The sequence below is a fragment of the Pyxicephalus adspersus genome, chromosome 6 (genome assembly GCF_032062135.1).
Source record: "Pyxicephalus adspersus chromosome 6, UCB_Pads_2.0, whole genome shotgun sequence".
Lineage (NCBI taxonomy): Eukaryota > Metazoa > Chordata > Amphibia > Anura > Pyxicephalidae > Pyxicephalus > Pyxicephalus adspersus.
In genome coordinates, this window is record NC_092863.1 from 12,108,653 (window position 1) to 12,126,682 (window position 18,030).

General features: G+C 37.2%; 1 protein-coding gene across 3 annotated transcripts in view; it reads left to right on the forward strand.

Annotated features, from left to right (window-relative positions):
• ASIC2 (acid sensing ion channel subunit 2) overlaps positions 1 to 18,030 on the forward strand; it is a 300,538-nt gene that overhangs the window by 221,919 nt on the left and 60,589 nt on the right. For all 3 annotated transcript variants that reach the window (XM_072414567.1, XM_072414568.1, XM_072414566.1), the window contains exon 2: positions 2,260 to 2,410. In XM_072414567.1, coding sequence (XP_072270668.1) covers positions 2,260 to 2,410 — 151 coding nt within the window. The remainder of the gene's footprint in view (positions 1 to 2,259; positions 2,411 to 18,030) is intronic.

Below are 18,030 nucleotides of genomic sequence, written 5' to 3' on the forward strand. Positions count from 1 at the left end.
ACACACAATAGGATGGGCGAACAAACATGAACAAAAGCTAAACTAAGGATAGACAGAACCTAAAATTATGAATTTAATTTTTTGTCTATTTAGTCCTAACTGCCCATCCGTAAACAAGTTCTTCACAGACATAAAAAAAAAATCTAAAATATATTTCCACTTTGAAACCCTGTAAGATAATTAAAATCCCTTGTGATTTACAAACTGGTTGACAGTGGTGTGCATGAAAAAATGTTTCCCTTTGCTCAACACTTTTTAATGAGTTGTCAGATTGGTCTCCTGCTGTCTTCTGCACTCTGCATTCATATAACCATTGTTGTGCATTAAATAGATTGATCGCAGTCACTCATGTAGCTTAAGCATAATTATTTGTGGCATTGTACCCCATCATGCAAGACTGAAATTATGCTGGTTGGACGGCGGGTGTGCTGCTAATTAGAGCTGGGCAAATTTTACTTGGATGGAAATCCTATTAATCCAAAACCAATATTTACTCAGAGCTTTGTTCTCAGATATCATTGAAAGTAGCAAGTCAAAATATCAGCCTTACCATATACAAAGCCTAATACAAAACTTACCCTGATTCTGTATTGTAACAGGTAAGTGGTCATTGTCTGTGTCCTTATTGGAGAGATTTTACTTCATTTCTTATCTTGACAAAAACTAAAAACATTTTGGCTGAGGTGAGTATTAAAGAAACCAACTTTTTTCATTTTTAATTGCTGTATGTGTTATATAGGAAAACTGACAGTGTATATATACACTACTCAAGGATTTCATTTAGAAGTGTCCTTTGGTAAGGCTTTCCTGAACTGTCAGATATCCACTTGCCAGTCTGCATGTGAAATCCAGATTGCCATGCAATTCATCAGATCTGCTTCAATCAACTCAGCTGCATATAATGTAGTGAAATGCTCTTTATTAGGCAGCTGTACTCTGTCTTCTTAGAGGTGACTTTGACTATGTTTGCTGACTTTGCCAATGTTAAATTTATGGATAGAACCCTTAGCTGTGCACAGTTCTGGGTAAAAGATAAAGAGGGGAAGTGTCACCGTGGTTACATTTCTAGGTTTATTATTCTCCTCTCACCAAATATCATCTCATTCTGTGTCAGGGCTTCTCCTAACATTTTATTGTTGGAACTATCTCTCCATTCCTTGCTGCAATAAAGAAAGCCGAACAGATATGGTCTGCCTTATCCTATAAATCAGCCTACTGCTAAAGTAATTTAGGAGCAAAGCCTTATCTCAGAGGTGAGGAAGATGAGGTGAATGGGACCCAAAGGAGTTCCCTTATGTCGCTCTGTGTATTTTGTGTAAAATGTCTTCAGTAATAAAAAAAAACATCATATATTCGCCACTGTCATTGAGCAAAGAATGAAGCAGGAAATTAGTAAACCACCGCAGAAAATCAGATTCTTTTTCAGGGCTTTTCCCTGTTACACAGCATCTATAATGGATGCATTCCAATGATTCATTGTATTCTTGTGAAACAGTGTGTCTTTTTTTCTATATACATCATAAATATTTACATTGTTTTCCATCATATACCACACTGACTTCCAAATAAAAAGCAATCTTTGTAAAACAACAAGCAGTCACACTGAAACTTGCACTGAACATTGAGAATTAGTTATGTGGCCGTGAAAACAAAAAGATTTTCAGGGCCATTATGTGGTACTAGTAGAGTACACTCAAATGAGCAAACCTCTAATAAAGACAGTGTACTTGTTGCCCTTAGTAACCTGCTTGGTGTACTTTTTCAAAACAACCCTGGAAAATAAGCTGTTTATTTTTTAATTATTGTTTTGCTGTAAATAACGGTGACTATTTTTTTCTTTTCCATTTTTAAAAGCCAGGGATATTGTGTGTTGGCCATGCAATACAGTACAGTTGTGAAAATAACTTATTATCTCATGGAAACATGTTCTTAAATAAAAAATAAAAAACTCAATATCATTTTTCACCTGCAGTGCCAGTTTAGAACTTGAATTACATAAGTTAAACATAAGTGAAACAAAGTATTGTGTACTTCACAAAGTCATAAACCTAGTTGTGGTTATAAACAGAAAACATTTGAACACACTTGTATGGTGCAGTGATATGGGATTTAGAGTGCAGCATATTGCTGAAAATAATGGAGGGGGTAGCTTTGCCATATCATTAACAACATGTCTCTTACCTATCTTTTACCAATGTGTGTACTTTACTGGAGTCTTAGAATGAATTAATAAAGCCTTTCCTTTTATCTCTGTTTTAGGTGTTCACAAGGTACGGGAAATGTTACATGTTCAATTCTGGACACGATGGTCGTCCTCTGCTCACCACTGTGAAAGGTGGGACAGGAAATGGCTTAGAAATCATGTTGGATATCCAGCAGGATGAGTACCTACCCATATGGGGAGAAACTGGTAAGTACTAAGGCTTTCCTTAACAGAATTATTCTTTGTTAAACAGAAGGTATTCACATGTCTCTGGGTTGTTTTTTGATCATCAGACCGTCTATAAATGTTGCTATAGTCAATATTAAAAATAATTAAAATAGATTTTTAAACTATTACATTGTGCCTAGGCAACCATCCTTTTTTTTACCCTTAAGGGTCCTTGTTTGGGCTTTGTCCTCATTGTGGGCATATGACACCTAAGCCCTTTCCTAATTACTGAATTACAGTGATGAGTAAATGTAAAAACGTAAATATTAGCCTGGCCACATGCCATACACCTTTACAGGATGTATGTATGGTTGCATACAAATCATTCAATAAAAATGAAGCAAGTAAATGAACAATAAAATTACACTTCTGCTAGTGTTCAGACACCCCAGCTGTTATTTCCTGTTCTTTTCTTCACATGTATCATGGCTCTGGGATCATTACATTTTTTTTTTGCACTGAGAAAAAGTGTTACATAGTGAAGCTGTTTTTACGATATTGCTATTGCAGTCTCGGTTATAGCTTTGTACTTTGATTTGTTACTGGCTAAGCTGCACAAGGTTACAAGAAGTTTCTCAGGGAATATATGTGGTAATGAAAAAGGAGGTTAAGGCCAAGCTACAGGTTGGCACGCATTGTGTGGAACATAGGATTTTATGCTTTTATTGTATGTTTCTTTGAAAACTAGTAGTTTTGTAGATACTGAAGCCACAGAGGAATTTGGAAACATAAAGTAGTCAATGGTGTGGCAGTTTACAACTACACAGCTAAAAAATGCTAAAATTAAGCTCTTATTTTCAATTTCTGATGTTTTGATTAAAAGGATTTTTTTGTGCAGCTCTGGAAAGTTATTTTGCACGACCTCCTTGCGCTTGCTTGGCACTGCAAAATGTCAATGCCCACACTCTCAGCAGTTTCCCTCTCTAAAATAGCTGCCCCCCTAGTGGCAAATATTACATGAACATGACCTGTAGAGGTGTTCGTCGGGATACCTGTTGTGTGTGAAGGATGGAGTGAACTGTCCAGACTGGGAAAATATCAAAGCATTTACATCTGTCCTTAGGAAGGACAGGTACATCCATATATATCATTTGAGGAGCTTGTTATTTTTCTGGCATTAGGCTTGATTGGTATCTAGCTGTTTTAACTTGTACATTTTGTTTTGCTTTATATCTCATTTGAGTTAATAATACAGTTGACAATAAAATTTTAAATGGGGGTTCCAACTCTTCTGCAGTCTAACCAAAATGAAAAGGAAAATGTTGGCTGGGGTCAGGCTTTAATATAAATAAAATAACTTTAAATGAACTATCGTGCCAGATATAGATACACCTAGTGCACTAAAAGTAGATATACACCATAACCATATTTTTTAAAGTTTATAATTTTTTTCAGTTTCTATACATTTTTTATTGTGTCACAGCACTGCTGATCTAGCTGATTATCTTTCCTCCAGGTAAAATGGTGGACCATGCTTGTGGACAATGCAGGATAACACTCATTCACCCTATAACTGGATGATCCTTTAAAAGAATGTTTATTGTAGAGTTACTATTTTTATTAAATCTTTTTTTTTATTCCTCGATGTTCACTGTCCTTGCAAGAGCTTTAAAAGAGCTATATCGAAAACCCACACTATAAACTTCATTTGGACTTGCAGAGAACTTGACAATCACTTTGCTCTTGATATCCTTAACAAATTTACCATTCTCTTAAGCTAGGGATACATGCTGGATTTCTATCACTGGAAGTATTCTCGTTCCACTGTGGCGGGAAACAATCACACAATTAAGTACTCTTCACACAGCATTGTTTAGTTCAATGGAATTGGGAGAGGGCAAGATGCTATTCGAACGTGCACATGCTAGATAATCTGTCCTGTGTACTTAGCTTTAAAAAACATGGAACTTACAAGTACTAAATACTATTTGGCTGATAAAAATAATACATTGAAACACATAAATAGGTAGAATCAATATTGTGTACAACTAAACAGACAAAAGGGCACTCTATTACTCCATGCCTTCCCTTACATTTATTTCCAATTATGTCTCGTATATATCCTTGGAGTGTAATGCAAAAGCTTTTTCATTTCACGCTCAGTACAGCCGTATATATACATTTATATATATTTATATATTATATATCTATATATAGTGTTTGTGTATAACTGTTAGCTCGTACCCACTTAGAAGTCTGTTGTCAAATCCTAAGAGAGCCACTTACACTATGCATGGGGAGAATGGAAAATTTATAAGCACCCTCTGGAAAATGACAAGTTGTAAATTGAAAAACCAGTGTAGAGGCGATTGTCACTAGGGACCAAATGCACAGCTTTACAAATAATAGACATGGGCTCAAGTCAGTTTTCTCTTGTCTGAACTCAACCTGATCAACCTTTAACCTTATTTAGGTATTAAGGTATATTGAAAACCTTGGGTCATTCTTGGCAGACTTCTGGAGTGATTTGTGAAGCAATAAGCTGCTAATTCTTCTGCACACAGACTTCCTGATTCAGACCCCCCTCCCCAGATTTTAAACCTCAAAATACGTTTTACCAGAAGAGCCAGTAAAATTATTTTACTATATATTTTGACATGACGAGTCAGAAAATACAGACTGCTCATGATACATGTACCATAGATAATAGGCTGCGAGCTTAAGTATGTTTTTATGCAGCAGTTTTTAAAATAGGATTAGTTTGATTTGCTCTTGATAAAAGAAGTATTACAGGCAGTACAACTGCAATACCCATAACAATCAATGACTATTCATCTTTAACTGGTAAATTAATTACTGCACCATGCACATTGTCATTCTTTGGACTGTTTTGTTGATAGCAGATTTTAGTGTGGCATATGTTATTGATATCATTAAAGTAAAACTTACCTCAGCCATTATTACGGTAGGTATATAGTCATAGCTGAAAAACTATAAACATTACGTTTTTTAATAATGGCTACTGTGCTATATACAACGCTAATCTTAACTTTTTCAGATCTAAAAGCAGGGCTGAGCCAAGGGGTAATAAAAAAAAAAAAAAAAAGCAACCAAATTGCTCTTCGATAGGGAACAGGAGCTAAAACAAAGCCTTCTAAAACAGTTCACAGCTGGGGGCACAAGTATTATTAGATTAATATAATATTACTAAACAGGGTTATAAATTCCTCCCTATAATGTAAAAGTAACTTTATTAAAAGTGTAACATTATATAAAGCAGTTTGAAACATTTATGAATTGATAAAAATAAAATTGGCTTTTTTTGTTTTCTTTCCTTGTTGTGTCAGTTGTGACAGTAGATGTGTCAGGTAAGCCATATTTTGTCTGAAAAGCTCAGTGCTGGCCACAGATTGCCTTAATGATTAGATATAGACAGATATTATTTTTTCTGAGCTCAAAGCAGATATGCAAAACACCTGTGTTCTTTTATCAGATGTGCTGTTTAGATTATGTGATAAATTATAAAAGCGTTGTTAAATAATTTTTACCCTAGCCCTGAGCTCTAAAAGGACACAGGTCAGCCTTTATGGGGACCCAAAACCTGAGCCTGACAACAAGCCTCTGCTTTTACAGGGAAAGATGGTAAGTGAATAACAGTGTGTCCAGCTATTTTTAAGAGGGATTTAGATTCTTTCAAGTGGCCATTTCTTATTGTTTCTAATTTACTTGGTAAGGTCGCTGGATTAACTTTTAAGTGTTATATATTGTTCCTATTGTTCCTTGCTTAAAGATTGAGAAGGGTCTCTTGCAGACTATAAATTCATGCTATTTGTGCTCCCACTTGGCATAAAATCAATATTCACTTTGTGCTTACAACTGATATTTGTAGTCGCATAAGCAAATTTATATTTAAAACCAATCACTAATTTTTTTTTTTTTTTTTGCTTATTAGCAACTAGCTGCTAAAAGCCTGCTTTTAGGGCAAGATAGAATTTTACTGCAGAATCTTTTAAACTCCAATGTGCTTTTCATCCCTTTCCACATTTTATACCTTGTTTGAGTGGTTTTCAATAAAATAAATACTTCAAAACATTAGGTGTTCTCAACTTTTTGAGACCCTTTTGTATTTCAGATAGGTTTAACCAAAGCCACTGCACCTATAGCACCCACCCTACTTTAGTTTTTGTAATCCAACTAAAGTTGGATCTCACATCCATACCCTGGGAAGCAGTGAATTATTGATTCAATGCAGAAAACGGTGTATGTTTTTTACTGGGCTTTAGTGGTACATACAAGAGGTGTCCTTTATTTTCAGAACGCCTCATATAAGCTGTAAGTTTTGTGTGGCTGACAGCTAAGAGATTACTTTATTTCTTGTTGAACCTTTGTTGTTGCTTGAAGAAGGTTTGTAGTTTGTTTTTATTATCTTACAGAACTTGAATAATGCAAAAATTATATTACTATAAGTTTTTTCCAACACATGTTGTCTTTCATTTATGTGTTATAGCATAGAGCACACATGTTGTGAATGTGACCTTTTCATGTATTGAAAAGCAGGATGAGTTATTATTGTTCTGTTTGAGATAAAAAGAAATAATTAGTACCTACAAACAAGGCTTACAGAACACTAATCAATCTTGTCTATGGTGATTAGGTTTTAAAGGCAGTTCAGAAAGAACTTTGCTATGGTCAGTGTATAATTCCAGTATAAGTGGATTTGCTAAGGTCTGTATAATATTTCTACAAATGGTATGCATTACTTAACACACCCAAAAGTAAATATATGTATAGTAAATATATAATGTATATTAGGCACACAATATTGCCTGCTGTTTAGTTTGCAGAATTAAACATGGAAAAAGGCCACATGTGGGCAGAAATTAGTCCAGTGTGATGCATTTTCCTACCAGTATTTCAGGTATCCACCCACTAAGAGCACATTAATTCCTAGAGAAAACATTATTGTCAAACCGCTAGCAGCAATGATTCCCTACATACTGTGTACTGCAAGTCTGAGCCTTAAGAGTCTTGTCATCCAAGAATTAGACTCTTGTAGTTAAAAACTGTCTGCATCCCTCAATGGCATCCAAACAAGTTCCATCGGGTTTATTTAGATGCTGTTAGATGAAGAATTCAAGCACAGTATTTTTGAATAGAAACTTTCTATCAATATTATTAGTACTATCAGTATGAAAAATGCAGTCATTAAAATTGGAGAAAATCAAGATAAATTGTGCCAGCAGGATCCTTGCACCAACACACTAAAGTTGTGCGCAGAAGCAACCATTTTAAAGTCTTGGTTATTCTTTGTTAATTTTACTTTTACACTTGATGCCACATCCCATTTACTGAGAAAAACATGTCAATTGCAGCAAAGGCCTTGCTGGCATCTATGAGCCAACTCCCTGTACAGCCCTGGTCACATAAGCAGTCGGTGATAACAGGGCCCTGCAGAAGCTGTACCCTGAAAGGGTTAAAATATATGTAAAAAATAGGACGAGGCTTTAATGGTAAATTATTTTATTAATGTGTGTGTTTGTGTAACTAAACGCTTTTTTTTTTTTACAGGTTATCCCACAATGACAGGATGATTTCCGGGGCTGTAATGAACACAGCCCTGGAAATCCTGCTGACAGTGTGGGATCGCAGGGCACTAGGGGTTAAATGGGGACAAGCCTCTCCATTCACCCCTAGTGCTCTGCGATTGGCTGAGGTTTTACGTTTCTCAGCCATTCAGCACTAGACATGAATGGGGAGACTTGTGCCCATTCATCTCTAGTGCTCTGTGATTGGCTGAGAATTAGGAAACCCTGATGACAGCTCAAGCATCATCAGGATTTCCCTTTCCTCAGCCAATCAGGGAGCAGAGCAGTCAGCGGAACTTTACTATGCTGACAGCTCTGCTCCCCTGATCACTTCCGCAGCCCTGGAGGAGCTGTAACATGTATTACAGATACAGAACACATATCACAGCTCCTTTAGGGCTGCGGGAGTGATCAGGGGAGCAGAGCTGTTAGCATAGTAAAGCTCCGCTGACTGCTCTGCTCCTTGATTGGCAACAGCTCTGCTCCCTGATTGGCTGAGGAAAGGGAAATCCTGATGATGCTTGAGCTGTCATCAGGGTTTCCTATTTCTCAGCCAATCACAGAGCAGTAGAGGTGATGAATGGAGATACATATCTCCATTCAACTTCTATTGCCCTGGTATCGACTGAGGTTACAGCTAATTGAAGGCACGTGCTTCCAATTAGCTGTAACCGCAAAGTTCCCACGGTCCAGGAATCCCACAATGACATTATGATTCATTATGATTATGATTCATAATGTCATTGTCGGATAACCTGTAAAAAATAAAAAAAAACAAGTCAAAATAAAAACACACACAAATTAAATTCATTTAGGTTTAATTTTTATTTATTTTTTTAAAACTTTTTTTCTTCCGAATTTTTGCAGTCGAATGGTTATTGAAAAGTGCACCTGACCTAAAGGGGCTGGAAAGAACACTACTTTTAATTTGCTGGAATGTTGAACTTATCCTGCACCCTTCTAGGTGGAATTGGAAGACAAGAAAGGAACTGAGCAGGAGCTTATATAACCTCTTTAAAGTCTTGTAGTTTTACCAGTATGCTGTCAATATGAAGGTCTTAGGGTGGAGGTAATCTTAGCCTTATGGGTACCTTAAGTACAGTTTTGACTTTCTTATCCCTGAGGATTGGGGTTAACAAGGTAGTATCTGCAAAAAACAGACAATGTAAACATAGATTTAAAAGTGGTGTGTTTGCCATAAATATAAACCTATTCAGATATTTATTCTAATAAACCTAATGTATAAAAAACGTCAATCTTTTTTTAAATACACTTAAGTCTTTAGTGACAAATGTGCATGGGCCATCATGGCATCCTGGTAATGTTAAGGCTGTGTTTCCTCATGTCGGAGAGAGAACTTGCACTTATAGGCAGCAGTACCTTAGATCCTCCACTGCAGATATTCAGCTTTCAGATATGCCTAGGCATACCCACAAACTGTAAACTGTTTGGCACAATTCACATTTTAAAATTTTCATTATAAAATAGCTTAAATGTTATGTTATTTTACAACCTTTTTGTTGCAAAATATACTAATGGCATTGGTTACTGCTGGCAATATGGTTAGACTTGTTTCGAAACTTCTGAATGTTCCAGCGAATGTCGTTGAGGCCATAATCCAGAAGTGTAAGGGACATCATTTTGCCCTAAACTGGCCATGGGCCAGATGTTCCTCGCAAGCTTGACAGACGTGTCTAAAGAATTAATCAGAAGAGTTGTCCAAGAGCCTAGGATCACTCGCAGTGACCTTCAGAAAGACCTGGAATTAGCAGGTATAGTTGTTTGAAAGAAAACAATTAGTAATGCACTCAACCGACATGGCCTCTATGCATATTCACCATGCAAGACTCCACTGCTGAAGATCAAGCGTGTTGAAGCTCATTTACAGTTTGCAGCACAACATTTGGACAGCCATTGAAATACCCGGAGAATATACTCAGATGAGACCAAAATTGAACTCTTTGGATGTTTTTGCACACGCCATGTTTGGAGGAGAAATGACACTGTACATCACCCAAAAAACGCCATACCAACAGTGAAGTTTGGAGGTGGGAACATCATGGTGTGGGGCTGTTTTTCAGCATGTGATACTGGCAGACTTCATATAATTGAAGAAGGAATGAATGGAGAAATGTACTGGGACATTCTTGATAAGAATCTGCTGCCATCTACCAGGATCACAAAGCTGAAATGAGGGTAGACAAGGAAAATCTCAACTGGTTTCAGAGAAAGAAAATAAAGCTGCTAGAATGGCCCAAGCAATCACTTGGCTTGAATCCAACTGAAAATCTATGGAAAGAACTGAAGATCAAACTTCATAAAAGAACCCCCAATACTTTCAAGATTTAAATACAGTGTGTGTGGAAGAATAGGTCAAAATCACACCTGAACAATGCTTGCAACAAATTTCTCAAGAGGAGGCATCTTGCAGCTGTCATGACAGCGAAGGGAAGGAGCTTTGCCCTTTTTTTAAAAAAAAAACAAAAAAGTGTTAAAAAAAAGACAACTGTTTATGTTTGGTGATAGACCTGCTTTAAGGTTTGGTTTCAGGGTAAAGATTGTAATTATGGGGTTACTTTAGTTTAAGTTTGGAAGCTAGGTTTAGGCTATGCAGTAAGTTCATTTTACATTTTAGTTGCAATACATTAGATTTTGTAATGTGGTAATTTTATAGTTTTTTTTTTTCGCAGAATTTCTAGTGTAATAATTTCTGACTGCTAGATTTAGTATTTTTTTTTACCTGGGAGTACTGTGTTAATTTTTTATTTGCAAACAAATAATCCAAAAATATATTCCTTGTAAATGCAGAGGAACAACAAGTATAGCTCCATATAACTACGACTCTCTGAGAACACAACTGGTCTTACACTAGAGAGAGAACTGAGGTGTTTTAGAATATCTTTTATTCAACAAAATACAATAAATGAAATAGTTGTAATCTGGTACTGTATTTAGCTCATAACTGATGACTAACTTTCTTCTAACTAAAGACTGCATATCTCTTTTTAAATAAATGTTTTCCGGTGAACAGCAAACTAGGAATAACCACAAGACTAAGCCAGGATGTGCTGCCAGTTTCATCCAAACTCCAATAAACGGAGTTGCCGTGAACTTGTTGTCCCTCGGAAGTCTGATTTTATTTTGTTTTTATCCTAAATTTGTTCTGGTAAACTCATGTGATGTGTCATTATCTTTTATTCTCAATACAAAAGCTAGAAGCTGAGCTTATAGCCAGCAACACATTAGTCTTTGAAATTCGTCAGCACATCCTTAGTACTTGGACTTACTCCAAATGTTCTAGTATGAGCTCCATCAATCCTTCAAAAATGAAGTCTATTGTTTTGTTTGCTTTACCTCATCACTGGGATTTAAAAGCATTGGCAAAATATGTTTTGTTACACTTGAGTATTGATGTAATACGGACAAAATACTTTATATAGATGCACTGACAACTTGAACAAACTGGGAGTTTTTTATGTAGTATATAATCTAAACATTTAGGATATAAACAGTACCTTTGCTTGTAATTCTTGTGTCCTTTAGTTATATTGGTACTGTATTTTTTTTCCTCCCTACCTAATGAAAAGTTGCATCTGTGCAACTCTTCTCCCTACTGTAAGTCTGTAAACACAGATCGATGACTTAATGGAACTGACTTTATTTATTTAGTGCTGGCACACTATGTAGGGCTTTTCAGAGAATGCAGAACCCCAGAAGAGTCTACTACTATGCTTTGTCAGAAGTTTATTAATCTACTAGAACATTTTTGGATTGTGGTATAACACAGTGCTTCAAACATGCTCTTTAAAGGGTCCTTTGGGTGGACTGTTGCCTTCATGATTTTGCTGCTGGAGTGCATAAATATTAAATAGAAAACAAAATGATCATTCTTTTGTTTAGAACTCGTCACTACAGTTTCGCATAAATTCATATGCACTTATTAAGGTTCATGATATGCGTTATACCATCTATTTGACGTTAGTTGTACATAGGCAGGATATTTTACAGAATACATTTGGAACCTTTCCAATACACCAGTTGGGCAGAATTTTTTTTTTAGGACTTTGGATTTAAAAGAGAGGTTTTAGTTGCATACATTTACAAATGTGTGGAAACCCCTCTTAAAAGTGTTCTCTCAACCTCCAGTGTAACAGAGATTCCTTCTTGGGACATATATAGCAATGGATACATAAAAGACAGCAATTTACCCTGGTGACCAGAAGTTGGACATTGCTAGTATAAAAAATGTACCAAACAAAGGTTTGTTCCTTTCTCTTGAAAAAGTCCTATAAAATGCAATAGTTGTTAAACCCTAGGAGATGCAAACATTTTTATTCTTGGTATGAAAATATTAGCAGATGCAGTATAATTTTCCTTAGGAGCCACTTCCTGAAAGCACTGCTTAAAGGACCATATTTTGTTCCCACATTTCTGCAAACCTACCACCAAATATTTTAAATAGGTTATACTAAATTGGATGTCTCTTTTAGTTATAATTATAGTACTCTTATCTATTGCTATAACTTAGTATTAATGTGTATTTACCCAGAAATGCAAAGCGTGACCACAGGCACACCAGCTTCACATATTTTAAATTACTTTCCTCCTGTGGTACTGCAAACTTTTGTAATATACAAATGATTTGCAGAAAACTAAGTGGTTTTTATTAGCACACAATCTGTAGAAGCCTGTCCTACTCATGCCTTCTTTATGATGGGTAAATTGCTGTCATGGGTCCTCATTATCTTTTTATTTACATGGTGTTGCAAGGTGAGTAAATAGAACGGCTGTACGGTAATCATTTTTATTTTTCACTTGGACATTAAACAATTTCATATGTCTTTTCCTAAATCTTCCCAAGTGAATGATGATACTGGATCTGAGTGATTCATTATCACAGGATAGGGACTTTGATTCCCAAGAGACCAAGCTCATACTGTGTGTACGATAAAAGAGAGCTTATACTCTCAGTAGGTAATGGCTCTGCTTACTAATGACTGCACTTCATGATAGATTGTGGGTGCTGCACAATGAAATTGTTAGAATGATTTCATCGTTTGATTTCATGCTCCCTGGATAGGTTATGGAAAGCCTCCGCTATCCTTGCCTAGGAACGGGAGATAACATTAATTGAGTTCCCATTTCCAAGAGATGCAGAGCACAGACATGTCTGGAACCATTTTGCTCTGCAAGACAACTAAGTGCAGAAACGTGAGCCCTATCTCCTATGAGCATCTTTGGCTACAAGACAGGTGGGGATGTCCGAGTGAACAGATTTACTGTGATCACAGGATATAGAAGTTATCAAAACATATCTCCCCCAAAAGATCATTAAAAGAAAATAGACCAAATCATAAATGAGCAGTTATCTGCCCATGAACGATGGTAGGGTAGATATTTCCCCATTTTTGTACTGCCAGTGTGAGTGTACCTGATGAACGGAAGTGAACATGAGTGGGTAAGACTTTCCTTCCCTCCGCGTATCAAATAGAGGCCACCTATCAAATTGGAAAACATCTACATGAAGAAATTATCTCTTGCAGTGTTTGCATCTTAGGTGAGTTATGTAATTCTTATCACAATAAGGTATAAATTGCAACAACACAATAGAATAAATCAAACTATCAAACCATCAACTTTCAGTGATGAAATGTAACATATTGTAGGTATAGACTTAGACTGTAGAAGTCTCTTCTTGCGTTGACACTGCTACTTTAGCAGGAGGCGTCTGTGTCCTGATGCACTCCTTACAATGCATTAAAAAATGCTGGGTGAAGCAGGGCAATCAGGTGTAAGGATGTCTTCACATGAGTCCCCAAGACTTATAAAAAGGCGTGGCTGATAACTTGCTGTGAACTGACCCTTTAAGAGCTGTGAGACCTGTTGAGATGCAACACTTGTGATTGAATATTCAGTCAGTAATCCAAAAACTATATAGTTTGTTGACATTGCAATCCTTGTACCTCTGTTTGCCCCAATAATGCTGGATGTATTGTGTAGAATATATTTACAGTAAGTAAAACAGTGTGGGTTAGGTTGTTAGTACAGAGCAAGCACTGTGGCAAAATATTGAACTAAGGACAATGTAAGCAGATCAAATGAGTTAATAAATGATGAGTAAAGGTCATCTTAGATGGAGTCAAAATGGGGTAACAAGACAGGGATAACGGATGAAGATCAGGTTGGTTCCACAATCCTGGGTTAGAAAAGCTAGAGCAGCAGTGTTGGAGCATAGATTTGACAACATTGAACACACAAACTCATCTAGCATTTTCTGAGAACAAGTGGTGATAAGTATCATCTATTATAATATAATAAGTGATAGTAAGTAAGTAAACAGGTAGATAGGGATGTAGCAGTTATTAGAGTGTACTTAGACTTTGCTAAAGCATTTCACACAGTATCCCACAGTAGGTTATTATGCAAATTGGGGTCTATAGGTTTAGAAAAGTCAATTTGTAAATGGATAGAGTACTGGCTTAAAGACCGTATCCAGTAAGTAGTGAATAATGATTCATATTCTGAATGGTCTAAGGCAGGGGTGTCAATCTCAAATACACAGAGGGCCAAAATTAAAAATCTTATGCCTCTTTCTCTGTATGTAGCCTTCTGAGTTAAATTTCAATGGTAACCTTTTTTGCACAGGCTAAAAGGAGTAGCAAGGAAAAGTACAGAGGGAGAGTGCTGGAAATGCCGGACGCAGCCAATGCAGAGCTAAATCTTATAGCTCTGTGGCCCGCCGCTTAAACTCCCTCTTCATTGAAATAGTACCGCTACTAAAATTTCCGGCAATATTTTCGTCTATAAAACAGTTCAGTGTGGGGCCACGCATAGGCAGAGAGCCCGCTGGTCTATAGAAGTGAGTGATGCCGGAAATTGTTGTAGCGGCGCTATTTCAATGCAGCGGTGGGCCAGCTGCAGTTCATATTTAGGATTCCTTTGGGGGGAAAAAAAAGGATGTTGGGGGCCAGATTTTGACACCCCTGGTCTAAGGTTATTAGTGGTGTACCCCAGGGTTTAGTGTTAGGACCTTTACTGTTTTACATCTTTATAATGATATGATATATGATATAACGTTTGGGATTAAAAGTACCATTTCTGTGTTGGCAGATGACCTAAAACTGTGTAATGGAATTAAGTCCATACAGGAAGTCTATAATCTACAAGCAGACCTGAATATACTGTTTGATTTCCAAGTGGCAAATGACATTTAATATTGAGAAATATAAAGTTATGCATCTGGGCTAATAACAAGCATGCTTCATACTGTCTAGTAGGAATACATTTGGGGGAGTCAGAAATGGAAAAGGATCTGGGGGTTTTGGTAGATCATAGACTTAATACCAGCATGCAAGGCCAAGCTGCAATATTAAAAGCTAGCAAAATACTTTCCTCTATTAAAAGAGGAATAGACTGCAGAGATGCAGACATTATCCGGCCCCTGTACAAAGCATTGGTCAGACCACATCTGGAATATGCAGTCCAGTTTTCGACACAGGTTCACAAAAAGGACAAGGAGAGAGTGCAGAGAAGGGCAACTAAACTGACAAAAGAAATGGAGGAGCTCAGATATGGGGAATGATTAGCTGAACTGAATCTATTCTCCCTTGAGAAGCGACGTTAAAGGGGGGATATGATCACCCTTTATAAATATATAAATGGTCCATATAGAGAACTCTCTTTCCCACTATTAACTTTAGGGTCATTACAAAGAACCAGGGGGTGATCTTTGTGTCTGGAGTAAAAGAATTTTAAGCTCTGAACAAGGAAGGGATTCTATACTGTATGGTCTGTCAAAATGTAGAATGGGCTCCCTCAGGAAATAGTTTCAGAAACTACTATAGATTGCTTTAAGGTAAAGCTGGATGCTTTTCTAGAAGCACAGAATTGAATTAGGTATTAAAAATTTAAAGTAAAGATTATAGAGACCCAGGGAACATCTAGTTGCCTCATGGGATCAGGAAAGAGTTTTTTCCCCTGTTGGAGTAAATTGGACCAGGGTTTTTTTTCCTCTGGAACAACTACGTCAAGGCTTTTATACCTGGGATGTTTATTTCCCTAGTGGTTGAACCTAATAGACGTGTGTCTTTTTTCAACCTGGCATACTATGTAACTATGCACAGACCTTGGTTCATTCATTCATAGTGTAACTTTTTGGACATTATATACTTCTGTTTAAACAGATGGCTGACTGGAAAAAGTTGCCAAAGGTTTTTTTTTGCATGACAATACTATAGACCAGTGGTTGCCAAGCGTTTCGGACCCACAGACTTCTAAATTTACGGGCTCTGGACGGCGCAAGCGCAGTGTGCCGTGTGTCACTCAAAGGGGAAGGAACTTTCCCCATAGTGACCTCATGATGCCAGAACCCACCCACTCTCCCATCACAGGTCTGAGCCTGCGATGAGAGAGTGGGCAGGTTGTGTCNAGAGACACAACTTGCCCACTTCCCTGAGCCTGTGATACATGTACAGGGGACATGGTCCGCGGCTCTGGCGCGTCCTCCCAGTGGGAACCTTCTTCTGACCCCGCTCAGGGGCGCATTGACCAGAGCCGTGAACCACGGGTTGGTGACCGATGCTATAGACTGCAGGACAATCCGTATTGCCTGATAAATAAGATAATAGAAGTTTAAATTAACCTAACCACACACTGAATAAATTGGCCAATGACAGACTTCTCCTTATCTAGTTTTCTGTCTCAACAATGATTTTTCATGTGTGCACATAATCCAGTGTCAGTTTATTTGGTATTATATTTTGCTGTCTGAACAGGTTAATGTTTGTCTAATATTAAATTAGACAATCTCCTCATTATGTCTGACGTGGCCCTTTTCAACGACAAATGACTGAAAGATGAATGAACGAGTGCTGTACATACAGTGCCGTTCTATTCTATGGAGAGGGGAGGGGAAGAGCAAGAAAGGGGCACCCCGTTTCTCTCTCCTTCTTTAACTTCCCTTGCGGTAATTCATCTTCTGCCATTCATGGATCCACCAAGATGTATCTATGAACGACGTCTGACGGCTTCAGTACACATGTCAGATTCTTATCCGAGCTGAGCCCTGCGATTCTCGTATTAATCAAGAATCATCTGAGGTGTGTACATGGCTTTACTAAGGTAATACAACAATCGGTATTTTCAGCTGACCCCTACAATCTGTATCTTTTCATTGGTTTGGTTACTGTGCTGTACTTTATTTAAAAGGTCATTTACTTTAACTCCTGAAGGTGTTTAATTAAGTGGACATGGATAATATTGTAGTTCTGAGTAAGAGTAATAATGTTGACACTTAATAGTGATTATTCCTTTATATTTGAGCCATTAAAATGAGTACATGAGTGTGTGTAAGAACACAGATAAGGAGCGTAAGATTGAGCGCTCTCCCCAAGAGACAGACTGTCATGTGTAACCATATCTATTCCGCTGTCACTATAGAACTGAGTCACCGCCATTAAATCACCGTGATATTCCAATCATTCCTGTGAGTTCCTGGAAGAATAATAATGAATTATGCTGGCTTTTTATTACAAAATGTGAATTATCTTCATGTTTTTCTTCTTTTAATTGTGGTTTTGAAATTTCCTGGCCACACAGTCTCCTTGAACTGCCCTTAGACATTATATTAATGTACATTTTCTGGTTTCAGACAAAATGTCTTTAGTAAAGTGCATGTTTAGATGACTAGACCATTTTTCTTATGATGCCTAAAGCCACAATAAATGTTTATTTGCAAGATATAATGGATGTGTTTAAGTACGTTGTTTTCAGTATAGGACAAAGCCCACCTGAGGCAAAAGTATCTATTTGCTATATGTAGGACTTCAAACTAAGACATATTACAGCTTTACACGTAGGTATGGATTAAGGGTATGGGTGCCTACAGATGAGTATAGCTGGACATGGGGAGATTGGGGGCAGTGGATATCTAGCCAAAGTAGAGAACCTGCCCCAAACACTACTGTCCCTAGCAAATACGCTAGTTCAGGTCTCTTCCTTTCTACTACTTCTAGCTTTTCTACTTGCCAATCATAATAAATTGGATTGCTGTACAGCAGTTGGATCATGCCTGTA